Raw genomic sequence first — 22,033 nt, forward strand, 5'->3', positions numbered from 1 at the left:
GCATTGCGTTTGTGTAAAGGGTCGGCAAGACGTTAAACGGGGAGTCCTTTGCTACTTACCGGAATGTGACATCGCTCAGTTCAGGGTTGTTAACGAACTTGGGATCGATGCGCGACCCGTTCGAGGGCTGCAGGACCGGCTCCTTGATCTGTTTGATCGGTTCCCAGCCGAAACAGGTGCTGAAGATGTCGGCCAACAGCAGCGTGGTGCCTTCCTTCTGCAAAAGAGGGAAACGTTTTATTCGTTTTTTTTTTGTTTCAATCTCCGATATGTCAACGGCCACAGGTCCTGGCTCTTGGAACACGCACCTTGCTGTAGCGGAAAATATTAAACAGCAGCGGCAAACACTCGGTCACGAACTGCTGACTGTAGTCGTCCGGGCAGACCTGCAGGAAGTCTTGCAGCAGCTGATCGATGACGGCATCGAGGCGCAGCTCATGTGCGGCCGCGAGGGCATGCATCCAGCAGTGCAGTGTCCATGGTACGCCTAACGCTCGTAGCTCGATGGTAATATCTGTGGGTGATTCGCGAAATCAAACGGTTATCAACTAGCTCTATCCGATCAAAGGACCCCCCCCCTTCTGAGGCATGCGGATACACACCTAAATGATTATTTTCAGCACTATGATACATGGCCTCTTGAAGACTTTTGATTTGGGTTTTGTTCAGGGTCGGTGGGGCCTCCGGCTGGCGGTCGAGCTGGGTGCGCGTATTGCCACCGTCACCTTCGGCAAGCATCTCCTCCAGCGACAGTACCTCCCGGCTGCCCGGGGCCAGCGGATGGGACAGGAGCTTCCGCAGCGTTACGCGCTGACCGTGGGCGGCCGACACAGAGATAGCACTGAAATGAGAGCAACGAATAGGAGAAGCGTTAGGGATCGATGATCTTAATATTGATGCGGTTTTAGTGTTGCGTTTTGAGCATTGAATGAGCGTAAATAGCGTAGTTTCAGAAGAGAAGAGAACGTGTACTGAGCTACAAACTAGAGGTGAGTGCTCAAATTAGATATGAGTCTGCCCTATGGCGCTCTGTTTGTGTCGAATTACAGAGCTGTGAGCTTTCATTTTGAATAGATGCGGTGTAGAATGAGCACTATATATTAATTGGTAAATAATTTTTTTTTAAGTTAAACATTGTATAAAATAGATTTTGCCTATTAAATTATGAATAAAACTGCAATTCGCTCTCCTGAGCGCAATTCCGCTCAAGAGCTCACCAAGAAGAGTGCAGCCAGATTCGCTCCACTCACTCAATTTGAACATACCAAACTATAGATTGACTGTATGTTTTTTTCATTATAAATTAGTTTCATCAACTTTTTAAGTTAAGAGTAAAAGAACAATTTGTTCAAAGCTCAATTCAGCTCGTTTTAGTACATGCGCTCGGCAAGATGAGTGCGACAAAGGTTGACTTACGCATTTAATTTAAGCACAAATATTAAAAAAATTATATATTTTTTGCAAAATCGCGTAAGAACCTTGTCAAAAATGAATAAAAGTGCACTTCGCTTAAAACTCAATTTGCTCATTCGAGTGAAAATCCGCTCACGCGCTCACAAACTCGCTCCACTCACTCAATATAATGTATATAAAAGGTTACCGGTTGTTTTGTTACTAAAAAAGCAGATTAAATTATGAATAAAATCGCCCTCCAGCTCAACTCAGCTCTACGAATGAGCGCAAATCCGCTCTTGCACTCATTGAGCTGAGAGCAACCAGCTTCGCTTCACTCATTAAATCACATTAATGCGCGAGGTTGTTCAAAACTCACTTCAAAGGTAGATTGAATTATTTTTGCTTCATGCGTACTTCACTCAAAAGCCAATGCGCTCTTAAGAGCTCAAATTTGTCCAAGCACTCACTAAGCTGAGAGCAATCAGGTTCGCTCCATTGATTCAATCAAAACATGTGATTGACGTGATTTTTTTTTATAAAAAAGATTCCGAAGCTTTTCAAATTATAAATAAAAGCTTAAAACTCAACTCGCCCGTTAGAGTGCAAATCCACTCACGAGCTCACGAAACTCAGCGCCTTCAGGTTCACTCTACCTCTCGCAAACCAGCTCATTCCACCCCTTACCTGTAGCAGCCCCGCTGGGCCGTGCCCGAGAAGCACAGCAGATCCTTCTGCTGCGTGGACAGAAATGCGTGAGCTCCGTGGGCAAGCAGCAGTGCCACCACCTCCACAATGCCCGACCCGCTCGCCACCTGGAGCGGCGTCAGCGTGCACTTGTCCTCGCTGAGCCGTGCGCCGCCCTCCACGTGAGCGCCCCGATCGAGCAGTATGCGCAGCGCCTGATAGTTGCCCTTGCACGCGGCGAACGTAACCGCCGTCCAGTGTTGCGTCTCCGGATGGATGGCCGGACAGTTGGGGTGGCCCGAGGCAGGCACCTCGATGTTCGGGTCGGCCCCCGCGTCCAGCAGCGTCTGCAGGGCCGTCTCGTCGTTGCGCACCGCCGCTATCATGAGCGCACTCATGCCCTGATGGTTGAGCGTGTCGTACCGCGTGGTCGGCGGTACGAGCGAGAGCGCCTGTATGAGCAGCTCCGGCCGGCCGGTCAGCATTAGCCGGAAGGCTAGCGCGTACGTCGCACGCCGTCCACATTCGCTCGAGTCCTCCTGGAGGGAACAAATAGAGGGGGAAATTGTAAATTAAAAGCGCTTTTTTAAATACAATTTTCAGTTCACTTACAATGCTACCCGTCGTTGACGTGGATGAGTTGGACGTGAGCGAACCGTGCAGCGGTTGCGTTTGCCCCGAATGGTTCGACGAGCTGATGCTCTGCGTACCGGACAGTCCCACTGTCCGCTTGGCCGGCAGCTCCTCCTCGGACGCGATCAGCCGCGGCGGACAGTCCACCCCGGGCAGCAGCAACCGGGCCGCCTGCATAATGTCGTCCTTGTCGATCAGCAGCGCGTGCCGGTACTCGGCGTGCGCCGAAGACACCCGCAGCCACTCGACCAGCGGCGGCAGCACCACGTACGCCCGCTCGTAGCACAGCTCCTGGATGTTGTTGACCGCGCCGTTCGTGGCCGCGCCCACATCGTTGTGCTCCAGCTGCGAGCAGCGCATGAAGTAAAACAGCACCCGGAACGCGGTCTGCGAGATCGGTATGTGCTGGCTGCGCTGCTGCGCCCGTCCGACCAAATCCTTCAGCTCGTTCAAGCTGCCCACGCACGTGGTCAGCAGGCAGGGCTCCAGTGCGTTCGCGCCACCGCCCGAGTTGATCGACGACTGGCTCGCCCACCGGGGCATGGTCAGTGCGCCCGACGCCACGCGGCCCGCATTCAGATGGGCGTACGGCTGCAGCAAGCCCCACAGGTCGCCCGACCCGGCGATCGCATGCTCCAGCCCGGTCGCCGTCAGGGCCGCGCCCGGATCCGTCGGCAGGCACTGCAGGAATATCTCCTCCAGCAGGTTCTCCAGCCCGGCGCACAGATACACCGCCGCGTACTCGTGCACGAACCGGCCCAGCCGCGCGTCGGCCATCCAGCGATGGAACCGTCCGACCGGCAGCTGCAACCCGGCCCGGGCCGATTTGCTCTGCTTCAGCGCACTGTCGCCCGGCACGGCAAACATTGCGGCCGCCCGCAAACACGCCTTGATGCAGGAGTCGGACAGCGCGGGCGAAAGGACGATCTTGAACGCACCGGCCACCTCGTGCTTGGAGCACAGGCCCAAACACCCGGACAGTCGCTGCACCTCGCGCGCCACCCGCACGAGCGCGCGCTGCAGCAGGTAGCCCAGCCGGGGCACCGCCTCCACCGACACGCGCTCCGCGTACTCCCGGCAGCGCCCCGTGCGGATGACGCGCAGCACGCAGTGCTGGCTCCACGGGGGGTGCTGCAGCTCCACCAGCCGGTTGTGCGAATCGACCCACACGAACTCGTCCGCGCTGGTCACGTTCGTGTTGACCGTCTCGAGCGAGCTGTACCGGCCGAGCCGCCGCACCGGTTCCGAGCTTTCCGAGCCCGCGCTCAGGCTGCTGTACGTCGAGGTGGACGTGTGCGAGCGCATCGTCAGCTGCTGGATGGCCATCTTGATGTCCTCCAGCCCGCCGCCGGCCCACGGGATTTTGGCCGGCGTGGCGCGGTGCCGCGACCGCGAATGGTTCGAGCTGGCGCGCGATCGGGCACTGCGGTTGGTAACGCCCGCCGCCAGCCGGTCCTCGGGCAGCGGTCCTAGCGGACCGCCGGCACGGTTCGGGCCAACGCCGCCCGGCGAGCTGCTGCCGTGCCCGGTGTCGGACATGCTGGCGTGCCCGGACGACCGGTTCTCGTCCGACGAGCTGTGGCACTCGTTCACCCGCTGCAGGCCGCGGAAATCGTGCGTCCCGGTGTGGTGGTGCGTTCGCGTAATGCCCAACGGTGCGCCGCCCTTCGCGACGGGACTGGCCAGATGGGTGCCGGGCGTTTGGCCCGACCCGGCACCGTTGCTGCCGCCCGAGCCGGACACTCCCTGATGGTGGTACGACGCGGGCACCGCGTGATGACTCTGCGAGAAGTGTTGCTTCAGGTGACTGACGTTGCTGCCACTGTTGCTGCTCGAGCTGCCGTTTCCGTTCAGCTGCTCGTTGATGGTGGTGACGCTGCTGATCACGTTACCATTGGCGGTTCGTTTGCTGTTCAGCTCGTTGTTGCTGCTGTTGTTGTTGTTGTTGTTGTGGCTGGAGTTGGAAGCTACCGAAGACTTGTCCAGCCCGGCACTCACCATCGCCGGTTGGGCCTTCACTGGTGAGCTTTGCACGGTCAGCTTGGTCGGACCTGCGACCGAACGGTGCGGACCTGACTGCTGCTGATGTGGTTGCTGCTGCTGCTGATGATGTTGCTGCTGTTGATGATGTTGGGGATGTTGCTGCTGCTGCTGCTGCTGCTGGGAATGATGCTGATGGTGCGCTAGTGGATGCTGCTGCCCGTGCTGTTGTCCCCCCGGGCCGGCCTGCTGTCCTGTCGGCAGTGCGTGATACTTCCTATCGTTCGGGTCGGCACTTTGCTGTCCGCCCGAACCTCCGCCCTGCTGGTGTACTGGCGAGAGGCTAAAGTTGCGCATCTCACCATTCCCATTGGCCGGTCGTAGTGTGATCTCTTTCGAGACGCGCGGAGCCGGCGTTGCTACTGCCGGGCTCTGGATGCGGGCTCCGGGTGAGGCGACCGGGTTCGATGACGCTATGTAGTGGTTCCCGGGCGAAAGGCCGTTCGGGCTGGCCGGGTAGTTGCTGGCGCTTCCGGTACCGGTTCCACCGCCGGCGGCCGAGCTGGAACCATTGTGCGCCGGGTTGTTGGCGAGACCGATGCTGCTCTGGTTGCTGGACGTGTTGGGCGGTGAGCTTACCTGCCCGTTCGCTACAGCCGTACCGGAAGGTCTGGTGGGGGAATAGGAGAAGAAAACGGTATTAGAGACGTTTTGAAAGAGAAAGTCTTATTCAAGCATCAAAGGGTCCTACGGTCATGTTCAAAGAAGTACTCTTCAAAGATCTACAAAGATGTAGATGTAAATCTACTGGAAATTCTACTGGAATATCCTGGAAGATGATGTTGATGGCAAGCGATCCTCTGACAAACCACTTTGCCGTCCAATGGACCCAATGTCATGATCAAAGAAGTAGACGTCAAGAGTGTAAGATTCCTACTTTTATGCTGCAATTCTAAATAGAAACGTATCTAGGCGAAGATCTTTGGAAGAAGAACCCGATGTAACGATAAGTGAGAGATACATTTCAATTCTGAAATCCTAAATGAATTCAGAAATCCTTTCTGAAATACTAAAATCTACTGGTAGATCCTAAAAGATATCAAAAAGATTATTTAAAGCTGTTGTTGACATGACATGCAAGCGATAACGGGTAAACTGTCCAAAGAATTGATCGTCTTGTTCACATATGTTAAAGCGAATCATGAGAAATTCCTATTCTTGTTGTAAAATTCTAAGTGAAGGATTTACTGGAAGATCCTGGAGATGTCCAATAGAAACTTCAAAATTATTCTTATGACAGATGATCACAACGGACCCAATATCTTGTTCAATTAGAATATTGAGAAATTCCTATTCCTTTTCTCTATTTCCAAATGTACCAACTTCTTGAAAGATCGTCGAGATATCTAATAGAGACTTCAAACTTATTCATATGACATATGATCTAGCAACCGATCGCTGGCAAAAACCACTGTACCGTGCTCTCCAGTTCTGCACGAAGCTCCAATCGAACGGATCGCCAACGTCATCATCGTCGTAACCATACTCCGCTGCACCACCGTCGGGTCCACCATCCTCGAACACGGCCTGCACAATGTCCGACGCCACCTTGAAGCTTTCCTCGATCTTGATGTTGATCACACCGTTAATGACGCTCTCGACGAACGACGGCAGCGACGCGTCCGTTACACCGTCGGCCGTCGCCACCGTCTTATCCACGCGCCGTATCTCCACCACCTGCGTGTGTGGTGGCGCCGTACGCTTGTGCTTTGGTTCTTCACTCGCCCGACCTGGCCCGTCCTGGTCCGGGCCGATCGGTACGGTTACGCCACCCACGGGCGCATCGCTCGACGCCACTCCGCGATTCTTTTCCTCCAGCACAGACTTGAGCTGCAGCATGAACTCCTTCCCCGGCTTACCACCCCCGCCCGGTTCGGGTTTCTTTTCCAGCGCGTCACGTACGGTTGGCCGGCTGCCGTTGCTGCTGCTGCCGGCACTGCTGCTGCTTCCGCCGCTGCTGCGCTGCTGCAGCATCTCGGCCGTCTCCTCGCACAGCCGCTGGGCGTGAAACACGTTCAGCTCGCTGACCTTCGGCGGCGGTGGCGTACCGGTCGGCGGTGGCGGTGCCGGGCGCGTCTTTTCGCTCTTCCGGTGCGCGATCGAGTCGCCGAAGTAGATGATGACTTTGTGGTCTTTCTGCTTTTCGATTTTGTTCTTCACCGGTGGGCCGCCGGCCGTGACGGGGGGCGGCGGCGACGGTGGCAGATAGCTGTAGTAATCGTCCTCTTCCGTCAGGTTGTTGGTGCTCTTGATCATCTTGGAGCTGAGGGCGGCCGGATGATACCGGGGCCGGCCGCCACCATTCCCTACGCTCGGTATTTCGTTGTAGCTTTGGGCCTTCTTCATGCGATTGCCGTTCTGGCCGGGACCGTACCGAGGATCCCGGTGTCCCTGGTGGTGTTGTTGCTGCTGCTGCTGCTGTTGACCCTGTTGCGTATAGCCAGGCTCTGGATCGTACGGATCTTCATCATCACCCGTTGGCAGAACGCTGAGGGACGCCTGCCGACCGTCCGGCGAACGAGCCGGATAGTCGTTCGAGGTGCGTCGTCGCAGAATGAAGTTATCGTTGCGCGTTAGTTTGGAGTTTTTGCAGTACTTTGACTGCTGGTGGCTTCCGGCGTCGGCTCCGTACGGTGGGGGGCGCTGGTCGGTCGCTTTGTTTGGTTTCACTTTCAGCTTGTAGCCGCGCAACTCCCGGCACAGGCTGCAGGTGCAGTCGTCCGTACAGATCATTGCGAGGGCGGGACGGTACTGCGTGAGAGTTTCGCGAAACCTCTTCCGTTACGAGGTGTGTAGTGCACTAAGCAATGCAGGTGCGTCAAGACGATGGTGCGCGTCCGTTCGAGCGATTGGACTACACCACGGCACGCGATTGATTTGTGCCGGTCCTCGACCCTTTCCGTGGTGTGGGCCCTGTTCGGGTATTGCATGAGGCCACTAGACCACTACCTCGGAGCTTGTTTTTTGTTTTATTATTGCGTTATGTTTGTGGACGTTGTTTATGAGGTCTGTTGGGTGATCACGGCACAATCGGGCGTTTGTTGCAAGAGAGGGAAACATAAAGCAAGAGAAATGGGCGTTAATGACGACTAGGTGAGTTTTGGTTGCAGAGGTAAGAGCACCCCTAAGACACACCAACACACCAAGCTAACGAAACACAATACGAACGAAGGCACGAAGTCTGCTGTCCCTTGATGACTGGTGTGGGCCTGGCCAACTGTGGAGTCAATCCGGCATGATATCTTTGCCCAATACCGAGATTGGTTGCGGCGTTTGGTCTAGATTTGCCTTCCCCTACTTCCTGCATTCCAGCTCCAGAAGCTGGATTCCAAAATCCTACACTTGTCTTTTCGCATGCTGCATGCAGTTTGAAAAGCAATAAAATCAAGGGGCCCCACCGTTTGTCAGGTCAGGTTTTACTTGTTCCGATTTGTGGACAGTCGCTGCAAACGATTGTTGTGGATAGCTGAACTATTTCGTCGGCAATATTTTGAAGTGACTTTATTACACCACACCAAAGCGTGTGGCGAATGCGCGCAGGTGTGTTTCCTGTCGTGTTTGTTAGCCAGATTGTGACACTGCCACAGGCAAAACGAAGTGTGAGTGATAAATAATGCACACATAACCTAGAGAGCTGGGGCTGGACCAATAATTGAGTTTTGTTGGAAGTAGATGTTAGGCAATTCTTTAGAAACTTTGAAGAGTGTTTGAGCATACTACTGTTCATTTGGACATTCCCGATTTATACAGGCTCTTGCTAGACTTACATATACATGTAGTGTATCATGAAGGAACCGGATAAAGTTAAATGATACGGTATAACGGCTGGGTTGAGAATCGATCTCCCACGGCCATGTAGAATCGAACCCGCCTATCGCTTAGACCACATGGTCCTCCGGACCTACGCAGACTTACACAACCAATTTAAGCGAATTGGTCTATCAATTCTGGAATTTGCAACCAGAAGATGACGACACAACACGTTCACTCGGCGAGATAGCATCGCTATTTCTTAATTAGCGCAAACGAGTGAGTCGCGCACAAGCCATCATTATGTCAATACTTGTTATTGCTTGATGAGTCGCCGGGCAGACTCGCTGCCGGGTTACTCACGAACCATGAACGTAGTTGAAATAAATTCTAATGTGCAATTGTTTCCCGCCACACGGGACGGTCTTGGCAAACGGAATTGTGATCATAATCATGTTATGAATGTCATTGCATACACATACGTTAGTAGCTCCTCTGTTCGGTTCTAACATCGTCAGCAGTCAGCAGCTGCCTTCAACAGATTACCAAACTTTCGTATGCATTTGGTCGTTATCTCTGCATCTTCGCATTGCCGGTATGCAGGACCTACCACTCAGTTTCGTAATATCGTTAACCACGTCCATTTGTGTCCGCGCAGGGTTTGCGCCTGTATCAATCGTCCCGCACGACCGCGCGATAATAATCTGCGCGACCGGCAAACAAGAAATGCTGCGTATGCGCCCGACCCAACCACGTGTAACGAGCACCACGAGCGGGGAGAGTATTAGTGCAGCTACAAATTAGTCCAGCCGAAAACAGCCTTTTACATGCAACCCCCTGTACACAGGGTGACACAGGGAGCAGTTGTAAATATTCTGTTTTACCTGCCTTACCCTACCCCAACCACCACTATGGGCAGGGATTAGGCGCTCCATTAGAGCATTTGGAGCGTTTGGAAAACGTTTGACTGGCGTGGAACCATTTGGGCGCGTTTATTACGCGCGTATGCGCTCGGAAGGGAGGTCGCCTAATTGAAACTAATAGTGCCATAAGTTTTGATTTTGCAGACCAACTTCTTGCCCCCTGGCCCGTGTTGATAGATCTGTGCCCCCCGATTATGGGCAGAGCACGCCCTGTCAGACTGCGTCAGACGCTTTTGTGGTCAGAAATCGCTTCATTAGGTGTTGTTGCCGTTTGCCACTCGTGATGCCCCCGTCCAGCGGATGCCGTAGACAGCAACATGCGCATTACATTTGCGTCGGGCTGCTGCAGCAGCAGCCGCCCCTCTTCCCTTTTCTGCATGTGCCGTGTGTGCATGGGCACATGTGCATTTCCTTTTGTAAAGGTGCACAACACACACACCTTTCAATATATTCAGTCTATGGCGCACTGTGAAGTCGATCGTTTGGAGCAAATGATACGATTATGCTGGCCATAACCACCTCCAATGGGGGGCGAACCGGGGATGGGGTGGTAATAAAAGTCAGCCCAAGAAACGTTTCCCATTTTGCTACCATGGGATTGAGACGGGGAGAGCACAACACCGTCAAACTGCACATGAACGAATGACATAGAGTGTTGGAGTTGGCAGAGCTGTGGATACAACACATCTGGTCGGTTGATCCAACTGGAGTTTGTATTGCAAGCAGTTCAAGCCCTACTTCATGATCTCATCTCGCCGTTTGGGGGAGATACAGATTGCTGGGGAGAGCGTGGTGTGTAGTACGGTAGCGAAATGCCCCCTCGGTAAGCGACCCAGCAAACTCTCCCAATCGAGCTCCAATACTCATGTTTTTGTATACTGTGGGGTAAAAAACGGGGTACTGGCACCAGATTGGGGCAACGATTTATGATTACACAGCTTGAAGCTAGTTATTTTGTTGAGTTTGGCTGTCCAAGAGATGTCCAAGTGCAGGCAGAAATGGACGCCCTCCTTCACCAAAGAGAACCATGACATGCAGGAAAGCACAACAAATACAAAACCACGCAAATCCACAACCGTTAGCGTGAAAAAAACTAGCCACACTAACCCTAACCCTATCACTAATCCTGGGAGGTACTGGGTTTTGCTGTCTGTGATGTGGTTCGAGCATAGTTAGGTCTGCTCATTGATCCATGCTCTTGGAGCTTGAAAATTGATCAACAGCCGTGAGGACTCGGGAATAAAGCATGAACCGAAGGCCACTCAAACAAACACCATTGGCCAATCTGTGCCAGAGCGTGGATTAAGTAATAGCCGAGGTGCAATGAAAAAGAGAACTCGTGGCACACTTTTTTCCCTATTGCAATGCAATGCTACAGTGAATGAAATGGCACCGGGAGGTACGAAATTATACTATTTGTTACACTTAATTAGAGTGTGGTAGTGGTGGCGATGCGGGAGGGAAAGGGATCTCTGTGTGTGCTCGTTTCATGCACATTTTTATTGAGGAGATATTATTGATTTCTTGCTGTGTGTTGCGAATAAGTCGGTTGTTGAAAAGGTGGGCAACAAATTTAGCATCCCGCGGCATCATTATCAGTCAATAAAGCGGGTGGTGTAAAAGGATTTCTTCTAATCCCGAAGCCCTTTTCGCAAAGGAGATCTCCTTTTTGACTACAAATCTCGTTATTCAATTTCGTGCATTTTTTGTGTGTTGTCTGTTTCTCTCTCTTCCTCGGCTTGTCAAATTAGCGAAACAATTCATCGGCCAAGTGGTGGGCCAATTTATTGATACCGTTCGGTGTATCGGGACGGTTAAAATACGGAGCGGAGTTTGCAGCCCGGTTAGGTAGGTTTGGTAGGTTTACCGCACAACACACTGGGCATGCATTTTGGGCCCGTGCCCACCGACGCAGCTGGAAACAGCTGGCGATAGTTATGTTGCCCCCGGGGCGTTGTTTTCATTTTGCTGTTTGCCGTTTTTTCTCCGCCTGCTTTATTATACATACGCCGGGGGTTTGATTTTATTGATCAACATCACTACACGGAGGAGTGTGCGGGAAGGCCGTGTCCGGAAATCGAAGGGGGGGCGCAGATTATCGTATTACCCAATCGCAGGAGATAACGAGGCCGCAAATCAGTTAATAAATCATTTGTTTTGTTTCATTTTTTGGCAATGTTTTGCGAGGGCAATTTGTTAGCAATTTTGGTTTTATTGGAATTGGATGAGGGACTACTGCCAACAATGTAGGAGATGACTAGACATTACCACCGTTCCTTCTTGTTGAATGTGGAGTTGGTGCTATAAAGCCGAATTATGCAACAATGAGCCGGAAGCTGTACAGCTATGAGAGATATAACTCAAGTACATTGGAAGTTAATTAGTCATAAATGGATGGTTTATGTAAAGAATTTGAAAGGAATATCTGAATTGAACCAAATATCTGCATAATTTGGGACAAAATAGAGCAATAATAGGGCTCCCAGAAAAGGTGAACTGCTTGGTGTAATAGCCTTCCAATTTTGTATCCATAACTGTTCCCGAGGTCCCTTAGCTTAGTCGTTAAGACATGCGACCTAACGAAACAACTTTTATGGGTTTCAAATGTCACATAAACCTGAAAAACCAAAATAGGATTTAATATCCTATAGATGTTATTAAAGTAGGCAAGATCTTCAGAAGAATGGCTTTGATCAGGGTTCTTGTACCTAATAAGAAGAATAAGAAGAAGAAAAAGATCTATATTTGCTAAGGCCCTACCACTTCTAGGCGATACTGTAATGCCGACATCAAGAATCTAGAAGTTGTCTAGCAAGGAATCTCAGTATAGTCCAAATATCTCAGGAAGTTTGGAAAAGCAACAGATTTTCCAAGCAGAATCAGAGCCTTCGTCTGGTAAGAAATTACTGAATTCAGAGTTAGTTTGGTAAAGTTTCCAAACGAAAGTCAACATCATAACACTCCATAGCTATAATTTTGTGGTCTTAACGATTCCCCAATTGGTTCTAACACGTCCAAAATACGCCTCAAATGCCTTGATACCTCAAAGCCTAACCGTGTGACAGGGTAAGATTGCAAAAAAACAGTGTGCCAAATCCAATTATCACCATGTTTCAGCTGACAGGGCCTTGTTATAAAACATCTCATCATCAAGCGTTATCCCCGAATTGGGTGTCTGTGCTTGGTTGGTTGTTCTGCTCTGACACACACACACACATTCACTCGCTGTGATGGACAGAAGCCGTTCGTTTTCGTTCGTATTTTGTTTCGTTCAGAGCAGGCTGTGTGCTCCGTTACGGTGCCTAAAGCCCGCTACATAAATCAATGACGTACCCGAAAAGGCACACATCCGCCGCGAGACACGGCCGTCCCAAGATGTACGTGGACGTTCGCACACCCACAGAATCCAATTAGAGCGGGTTTTGGTCGCTTCAGGCCAGTTGGACGTTCTGACGTCTGCCACGCGGTGAATGATCGGTGCTCCCGGTGGGACTCGTCACACTTGCCACTGGCAAACCACTGGCAAACGGTCGACCGACGACATCCGAGCCCGGATCGGATGTATCTCGTTACGTTCACTTTCGTTCTGGGTGCTGGCCAGAGCACAGAAGTTCCAGGCTTGTGGTGGGATACGTTGCTCGAAGCGTTTCGGGGCTTTGTTGTTTTTGGTGTTTCTTTTTGTGTATGTGTGTGTGTATGGTGTGTATGGTCACTTTGTTCACACGTCACGCTTCACTATTCTAGGATCAAGTGCAACACACGGAGCGAATCGCACAACTGATTCGTCATACTGACTTGGTAGAGAACGTTGGATTCACAAGTAGGGGAGGATTTCCTTTTCTCCGGACAGCTATTCTGAGCGAAAAACTAATTGACATTTGATGCTGACAGACTGAACACAGACACACACACACGCACTCATGCACACACAAACACACAATCTGCAAAAATTCTTCACCTCACTTCTCACTTTGTGTGCTCGCTAAATCTCTTTCCTTTTCTGCCACGAAGGGATTAGGTTTCGCCGTGGCTGCGCAGACACTGGAAGGGCGAAAAATAAACCATTCGTTGTTAGCTACAAATCACGCAAACACACTTCAGTCAAACACACATTATACTTCAATCAACCAGCCTCGATCTCGAAGCGGGTCGATCGACCACTAGTCCGGAAGCGAGCGCGCGCGCGCTCGAAGGGCCCGTATACGCAGGCGGCTGGTCTTCAGCTCGATCGATCGGGAATGATCGCGTTGCACTTTGAGCACGTTGAACCGAATACGGGAGACACCCGGTTGGAAGGAAGAGAATACGTAAGGCCCATCAATTAAGTCCTTCCGCTACGGTGCTGCTGCCGCGGCCGATAGATTACGCCACGAGACATTGCGCACGTGGTGAACAGTTTTTGCGCTGCCGTCCGTAACACCAACGGCGGTGTGTGACACTGGTCGCGCTGGTGATCAATCGTGCCGAATCGGTTCCAAACTGTGCGCAAGATGTAATAACCCACGACGATGATGATTGTTCCCATTCGGAATGTCCCCCGCAATGGTAGCAAAGGTATGGTATGCCGCTTGTCGTTTGGTGTCAAAATTTACATACAACGCTCAACACCTTCCCTTTTTGGGGAAACCTTCAAAACCCACCATCAACAAAAGAAACTAATCTTGAACACTCCCGCGCAACACTATCGCACCTTCACGGGGTTCAAACTTTGAGTCCAGTACGCCCCTTAGGCACACTCCCAAAACCCCGAGTTAATTTCCCGATCAGACCCGATACGGTTCTTTGGCCGCTGCCGCGAATGCGTTGCACGATCGATTGTAGATTAGGTTCTTCAAAACAGGCGTTGCCAACAATTGCCCATAGCATCAAGGCATTTCTTTTCGAGGCTACACTCTTTGGCCCGGTGTCGCCTTTACGCTTGCACTTCGCTCGCACCTTTAGACCGAACGGGGAAATGGAAATTTGATTTCAAAATAATTTTCTGTTTTCATTCACCACGGATCGTTCGGATTGGATCACACAGAAACACACACACGACACACACACGCAGAGAAACATGTGAGGGGGGCTTAGTTTAAATCACGTCTTGATTTCGCGGACCCGGGCGTCGCACCGACGAATGATTTTAGCTGGACGCGGGTGCGCACGAGAGTGCACGAGGGTGATTAAAATTTGATTTCCTTCACCCAGGCCAAACACACCATCCACAACCCAATCACGGGCACAATCATTTTCATTTCGCTGGTGCGGTATGGGGAGTTTTCCAAAGCTCCGAAGGGGGCCGTGTATAACGCGCGTAATTATCATTCACACTTGCCGCACAGGCCACTGGCTTTTCGTGCCGTGTCTTGCGCGTCTTTGCGCGCATATATTACTATGTCGAGCGCTGCGTCACGTAACTGAACTACACACACGCGGAGGCTTTATCGGGAGCCCCGTCCCGCGTAAGCTCGATCACTATACGCGACGCAAACTACACCTCGATCCACGTACGTCCGCAGGAAGTATTCGATTTTGGAGCCACAGCCACCGCCGCGCACTTTTCACGCGGAAGGTGTACACTTAGATGCGGTGGTTACTTCTCGTAGCAGCGAGGTCGTCGCTGAAGTTCACGTAACCTCCCCGAGAGGCACGAATCAGTAGGTAATAGCTCTTCTTTGATTTTCAGTATCCGAAATTTCCCGAATAGATTGTCTTATCATACTGAAATATACGATCACTGCTTTGATCACATTCCCCAAGTAGTGATGTTCTTCAAGGCACTACTACGAATATCCACAACTCCACCCAAACACTGTCCGGAGCTCTCCGAAACCACTAACCGTTTCGTTAACCAGTTTGCCCGAGGCGACCGTTAACAGGCGCCCTAACGCCCTGAACCCCTCCGTACTATGTGTGGTGACTGGCAAGCGGTCTAACCACGTTCGCAGACACAACCGAACTGGAAAAAGGGTGAAATTGTAATAAATTGCTGCAGCCACAGCACCGCAGGCCATGGCTGTTTGTTTATGCTCTCGCGCCAGCACCAGCGCGGGCTCTCTTTTTTTCTCGGCGTTCGGTTAGTTCAGCGTTTGAGTTTTCCGACTGAGGTTTCTCTCAGCGATCACTGTCTGGGGTGCAGTTTTCTCAGACTGCGCGCAAAAAAAAGAAACCGCTCAAGCGAATTGGAGACGAAGCGGGGACTGATCTTTGAGTCTGGGAGTGAGCGAATTTTCCCGACGATTTTCGGAACCTCATCTCGGAGATCGCTTCTTGTGCAGTGCGATCGGGAGCGAGTTTGTGCGAGTGCGACGGCACCTTTACGATGCGAACTTTAACCCAAAGATCCGTGCTAATGGTGCAGATGGAGCAGGAGGCTTTCGAATGTTTTAAATTTTTGATCGGCAAATCGTTCGGCGTGGGGTCGGTGCGTGGTAGGAGAGCAAACCTTTTACCTCGGACGAAGGTATCGGTGCACAGTTTACTGTGCCCCCTGTTTTACTTTCATTGATCGAAATTAGCTCGAGTCCATTAGCGTTTGCTAAATGCAAATGAGGAAATAGTGTACGCGTTTCAAACGAAACCATGCGTTAAATGGATGCGTTGCGAAGTTGATGAACGTTTGGAGTTGGTGGTTTTTGTATATTTATGATGTTTTAATGCCAAGATGACTCAGTGAAGAGTGTCAAAAGATGGACTTTAGACAACTCAAACTGAATCTCCAAAATGAAAGGGTTTACAGTAGAGCTCTCCTTTCCAATCTCTTGGGAAAGAACATTTTTATTGAGGACTGTTCGCTTCTGTACATCTAAACAAGGCTATACAGACATGCCCCAAAAACTGAACCAAAATCTTACAAATAATGCAATAATAATAACGTGTAACCAATCGGATTGCTCCAGATTGTAATCAAGCTCGCCAAGCAGCAGCTTTACAAACTGCCCAAGCAACCATTACATCATTGCCCATTATCATCGTGAAAAGCGTCATCTCAGTACATCACAAGGAAAAAGCTACGATTTTTTCAACCTACCTACCTCCTCCCCGAACCCAAATTCCTCATCAATCACAAACCCGGTTTCATCATCGGTAATTACTGATTAACCTATTTTTCATTTGCGCACTCATGGGACCTTCCGGAGTGTCCGAGACAACAAAAAAACTTACAAAAGAGTTACGTCCGATATGATTGACCGTGTCCAGAAACACCAGAAAGACTTCTGGAACGCACTCGGAAAAAGAGAGAGAAAGAAAAAAACAGCAACGCCCTAAGAGAAGGGAGTCTTCTCGCCAAAAAAAAACAAACCGGGCCATCTCTAACCGGCCACCCGTTAGAATAATTGGAATCTAGTTCGGGTCCTACAATTTCGGTATAAGATCTTCCACCTGAGGAGATGCGGAGATGAGCAAAACGGTCGGTCGGAGCGGGGCTGAAAGTGGGCAAATGTTTTGTCGACATTTGCTGCTTGGCCGGACTATTTCTCAGACACCCACTGGCTTTTCGCTGAGGGGCTTAGGGCTTCCCAGGCCGAGAAGCTTCTCAACCACCGTCTTCAACCATTGTTGCATCATTAACGGAATTTGGAACTTCCGGAGAAAATTGCTAATGCACACTCACAGTCGTGCAATCATCAGGCCCACCATGCGCCCACACCTGTAAGAATGGTGCGGTTGGGGTGGAAGATGTTTTCCCAGGTCTTAGATATGTCACCGTTGCTCCGAAGATGGGACGGGGAAGTAGAAGTTGTCAGAATGTGGGTCTCTTCGGCTTCGGACGATTCACGGCCGTCGATCGCTTTGCGGAGATAAGGATGTGTGTCAATCTGTTGGAGGATCTGATAGGCAGAATCTTTGCTAGAATCAGCCACGCAGGTGGAATAGGCCACAAAATTGTGCTTTGTTTCAAGATGAGATACTTTGCGGGTTCCAGCAAGCGTCAAATTAATCTTTGACCCGACTTGATAAAACGCAAACCATTTCTTTAAATTCGGCACCCAATGCTCGTTAGTTTGCCTCTTCCTTCGCCAGCTTTAATGAATTGAAAGTGAAAGCAAGTTTAAGGAAAAAGGCAGTAGCGTATGGTTCATTAAACGGAGATGATTGCAGGCCGCTACTTAGCTATTCATCAGGCAGAAAATGTGAATTAATTGAATCAGAGCTTTCCGTTCGTACGCAACAAAACAAACACAGGTAGAAGAGCAGTAGTTGGTGCTTTTTATAACTTTCCCATGCTATGTTATTAAAATATGAATGAGCATAATTTAATGAACTTGGCAGTGGAAATCTCTATTTGAAGTATAGAAATTTGTTTTTGGAAATTTAGTCCCAAATTAATTAAAATGTATAATTAAAGTTTTATAAGTGATTCTACCGGATGATCTGTGTAATTAAAACCAGAAAAATATCTAGTTGTTTGTAATATTAACGTATCACTTAGACTGAAGTTATGGATGATATTTGAGGCTGTTTGTGGCGCTAAATCTATTGGCCAAACGATTAAACATCCCTGTGTAAGAGTCCATACTGATTGGAGTATCTTCTTGATGGATGTCTAAGGCATATGTCCATATAGGATCACCGGGTGCTTCAATGTGCAACATTTCGTTATATTTTGTTATCGAAGCCTTGCGTACCTCTGAAGTTTTGAGTTGTTGAAGCTTTAGTTTTTGAGGCTCCAGAACAAGAAAAATTATGTATTTCATGATTTTGCTGAAGATGTTACGATCATTCCGGATATTTAATTTCTGTTTCAAGGTATACGTTTGTAGTGACCATACTTCTTCAACCAATGATGTCAATGTCATCCTAACGTAAATACGATACGATAAGGGTACGGCTTACGTTCGTGACTCTTACCAAACTCAGCACGCAGTTAATGGCTTGCTGGAAATGTTCTGATTCTGCTTTATAAACCTAGTTTAGTGGCCAATATTTTCAACCGTTGCTCAACTGTTCTAATTCGTGCCAGAAATACCGTAATGTCGTAAAGTTATGTTTCAAAAAATCTATGCCGTTAAATAGCAGACTAAAAGCGTCATTTTTCTGAAGCGACAAGTAGCATTCAAACCTTCTCTACTTGCGTAGTCTTCCACAGAACGAAAAATCCCATAGTCTCTGGAGCTTATTGTAAGTGTTTTATTGCCATTTGCTCAAGCATGGCCTACGTTTCAAATTGACACTAACATTGGAATGCTGGGTACGTTTATGCTAGGTGGAAAAAATCTTAAATCCTAAGACAAGCATAAGACAAAGGCAAAGCAGAAGCAATGGGAGGGCAAAAGTCGCAAAATAAAAATTTCATTTTTTGATCCAAATCGTCTTCCAAGTCTCTCGTCCAGGGGCTCCAAAGCAGCGCGCAGCAGGAGTTGTCGGTGTGTAATGACCGTTTGCGTACGGAAGGAAACGATCGGCGACTTAACGGGGCGGGGTCCGTTTTGATGAGTTTACAATCATAAAACAACCGCTAGGTGAGATAGAACCCTGGCACAGATCGTGATGGATCGTTCTGGGTTGGTTGGTTAGACGCGGTTAATAGAACCGAAAACGATCCAACGATCCCGGCCCGGCTGCTACCGCATCAAGTTCTTCCAGTTCTCGGTGTTTTAGGCTCGGGCTCGGGTAATCGACACATCAAACTTCATCCTAGACGAGCTGGACATTCCTGTTCTGATAGCGTTGCTTGCTTTAATTCTCGCTGGAAGTCGTGTCTCATCGACGATCGTAACGAAGCTCGTTAATACTGACACAACAACATTTAATTTAGTTGCGCCGCCTTCAGATCGGTCCTGTTGGAGCGTTATTTTTTTCCCTACTCTGCCAGCTAATTTCACCGCCTCAACTGACGATGAAAGTGAACTTTCTGCAAAGTTCATCGGTGATAGGCGACAAACAACGAACGAAAAAAAAAATGTTACACGATGAGAAGAGTGCTTGATGGCCCCTTGCGAGGGTTTTGTGCCCGATGACACGCAACAGCATACCGCGCAGTTCCATTGTTTTCTTGCTACTGCTGCTGCACGCACCAAGCCCGTCCACTATTGTTTCGGGTGCATTGGCTTTACCGTCTCCCTTTCTCACTCTCTCTCTCTCTATCTGAAAGGTTTCGGAAAAGTTGAAGATATTAAAAAGTTAATTAATTAGCTCAGTATAAAGCAACTGCTGCAGCAGGTCCCAGACCGTGCTTCAAGGGGACCTTTCTTTCACCTTGCCGCTAGCTGCGGGAGGCAGTTTTCGGTGCACTTTCTTGCCGTTCATCGACCGAGACAACAAATAGAGTGATAGTGCGAGGTTGAATGAAGATAGATACGTACGAAATAGATGAAATCGTTACCGCAAGTCACCCGATAATAATGAGGGGAGCCGTACAGTACAAAGGTACTGAAAACAAATCGGACGTTCGGCGTGCGTCGCGCATGACGGTACGCAACAAGAGTGTGCTGGATGCCTTTTTTCCGCACTTCCGCAATTGCAAATTTGAACGCATTTTTTAAGAAACTCGAACTGCAAAATACTTTTGCGGTTGGAATTAAAAATGTAGAAAATGTCAAAACCACTTTCCTGCTGCTTGCTGCAGGAGTTAGTCGCTTAGCGTTTATTTTATGGTCTATTATTTTGTTGTACAGAGGCTTTTAGGGGTTTTTTATGGCGGGTGCACTGTTGGGCAATTACTTTCCTTTCTGGGCAGCAGTGTCTTACATGACAGGTGGATTTGATAAGTCGTGTAGGTGGGTGTACCAATCAAAATGCTTGTCTGGCTGTTCGAGACGGGGAAACCAATTTCTATTTCAACGGAAATAGTTGTGAGCAATAAATATTAGCGACATATTGATTGTTTTCTCTTGTGTCGTGGTCTGGAGGATTGTATCATAATCGCAGTGAAATATTTCAAATTCTTGTTGCTGATTTAAGTTTAGGAAGCTATGGTGTAATTGGCTCGAATTCAGCGCTGAATAGTTGTTTTCGTGTTGCCATTTTGATTGGGTTCGGTAATTTTGCATTTATTTTATTAAAAACCCATTCTTGTAACTTTCAAATGATAACAGGAAAACGTAATGTTTTGTACACAAGCAATGGTCTCTCTTGTTCGGAGTGTACGTTCGAATAGCTTAAATTTAGCTTTTCATCAACCAATTCATAAACGATGGCTGTAGTACAGTCGGCAAGCCGTCGGATTGAACAACAAAGCAAATAACATGAGTTCAAATCTCGTACCGAGCGAGCGCTCGATGTACGTGATTGAGAAAGCAGAAAGCTTTTTAAGTAACACCTATTTATCAATGTTAGAAATTTAATGAAAAGACAAGGGGTAGACCTTTTTTCCCCACACTTTAGTAGAAAATATTAATACTAATACATGAGGTAAAATGAGATTTTGTCCTTGTTTTATCACACATACTATAAAATACAGCATCTATAATTGTATGATTCATTTTGCTATCTTTTGTTTACTTGTCTATTTTGTGGTTTTAAACACATTTCGTAATAATTAATATATTAATATTAATCCAATTTGAAGATTATTCCTTACCGCCATTAACACATCATAATTGACGTCATAGTATGACTTGTTCTGCGAAATAAAGACATCATAGACTCACCCTCTCCCCTCAATGCGCGCACAGGGTACAATTTTTTGGCTAAACAGGCTCACGATTTGACAAGCATCACCAACAAAAACCCAGCGGCTGCCATTGCTGACCATATTTCCGATTTATGATCAGTTAATCTCCATCTATACATCGATGCCGGTGGCAACACACGAGAGAGAGAGACGTGGAGCCGAACCTGCACACCGAGTGTCCCTTTGAAACCGTACCTCAAACTAAAACCCCTAACAGGAGAAAAAGAGAGCGATCTCACGCGACATTCGAATGGTCTCGGTGGTCTCGGTCAGTCTCGAACAACGTCCCCACACCGCACAAAGCGTGATCTGTTCGAAGTTCGTTTTCGATTCGATTTTTCGCAAAGATTTATATCTTAATTCGACCGATTACTGTATCATGTTCTGCACGCGGGTGTGTGTGCGTTTGTGTGTGCGCTTCGTGCGCTCCCCCATTGCGTGTGCAAAAGATGAAAGCCTTTGATTTCGAACGGCTCTCCAGGTCCTCTGAGCAGGGATGTAATGTAGACAGGGCTTTATTTAAAATATTCCAAACATAATCGCAAGTGTAACGGCAAACGTGCGATTAAAATCATGCTTCGAGGGGAGCACCACCAGCTTGGCGATATGGGGCCTCCAAGTGCTGTTGCCGATGATGATGATGATGTTGGTGGGTTTTTTTTGGAATGGCCAAATCGAGATTGGAGCAAATATTTGTATGTACGGGAAATCCAAATGCAAATTGAGCATGCTCACGCTCACCGATTAGGTGGCGGAATCGATTGAGCTATGAATATGCATAAATAGGCGATCGTTTGTACGGTTTGATAGCTTTGCCGAATGGACAGCTGACAGGGCCAGAGTGTGGTGGTTTCGATAGGCCTCGCGAAGGAAAATAATCATGTTTTGTTAGGTCGTTGAGATGTCGTTGGGAATTGGTTGATTTTATTAACGACAAGAAAACGGGCGAGGAGCGGTTATGAGATTGGGCATGTTTCGTGTTTTCATTCAAATTTCTATGATCTCAAAG

General features: G+C 49.1%; 1 protein-coding gene across 5 annotated transcripts in view; it reads right to left on the reverse strand.

Annotated features, from left to right (window-relative positions):
• Positions 1-22,033, reverse strand: part of LOC1280914 (ankyrin repeat and BTB/POZ domain-containing protein 2) — a 93,559-nt gene that overhangs the window by 1,182 nt on the left and 70,344 nt on the right. For 4 of the 5 annotated variants that reach the window (XM_061655832.1, XM_061655831.1, XM_061655830.1 and 1 more), the window contains 5 exons: positions 2,692-5,362; positions 2,080-2,618; positions 603-841; positions 309-514; positions 60-217 (listed from right to left, as the gene is read on the reverse strand). In XM_061655832.1, coding sequence (XP_061511816.1) covers positions 60-217; positions 309-514; positions 603-841; positions 2,080-2,618; positions 2,692-5,362 — 3,813 coding nt within the window. Of the gene's footprint in view, positions 1-59; positions 218-308; positions 515-602; positions 842-2,079; positions 2,619-2,691; positions 5,363-6,169; positions 7,761-12,758; positions 13,467-15,247; positions 15,387-22,033 lie in introns of those variants that run through there. The other variant, XM_061655829.1, reaches the window with a different exon arrangement.

The sequence above is a fragment of the Anopheles gambiae genome, chromosome 3 (assembly GCF_943734735.2).
Source record: "Anopheles gambiae chromosome 3, idAnoGambNW_F1_1, whole genome shotgun sequence".
Classification (NCBI taxonomy): Eukaryota; Metazoa; Arthropoda; class Insecta; order Diptera; family Culicidae; genus Anopheles; species Anopheles gambiae.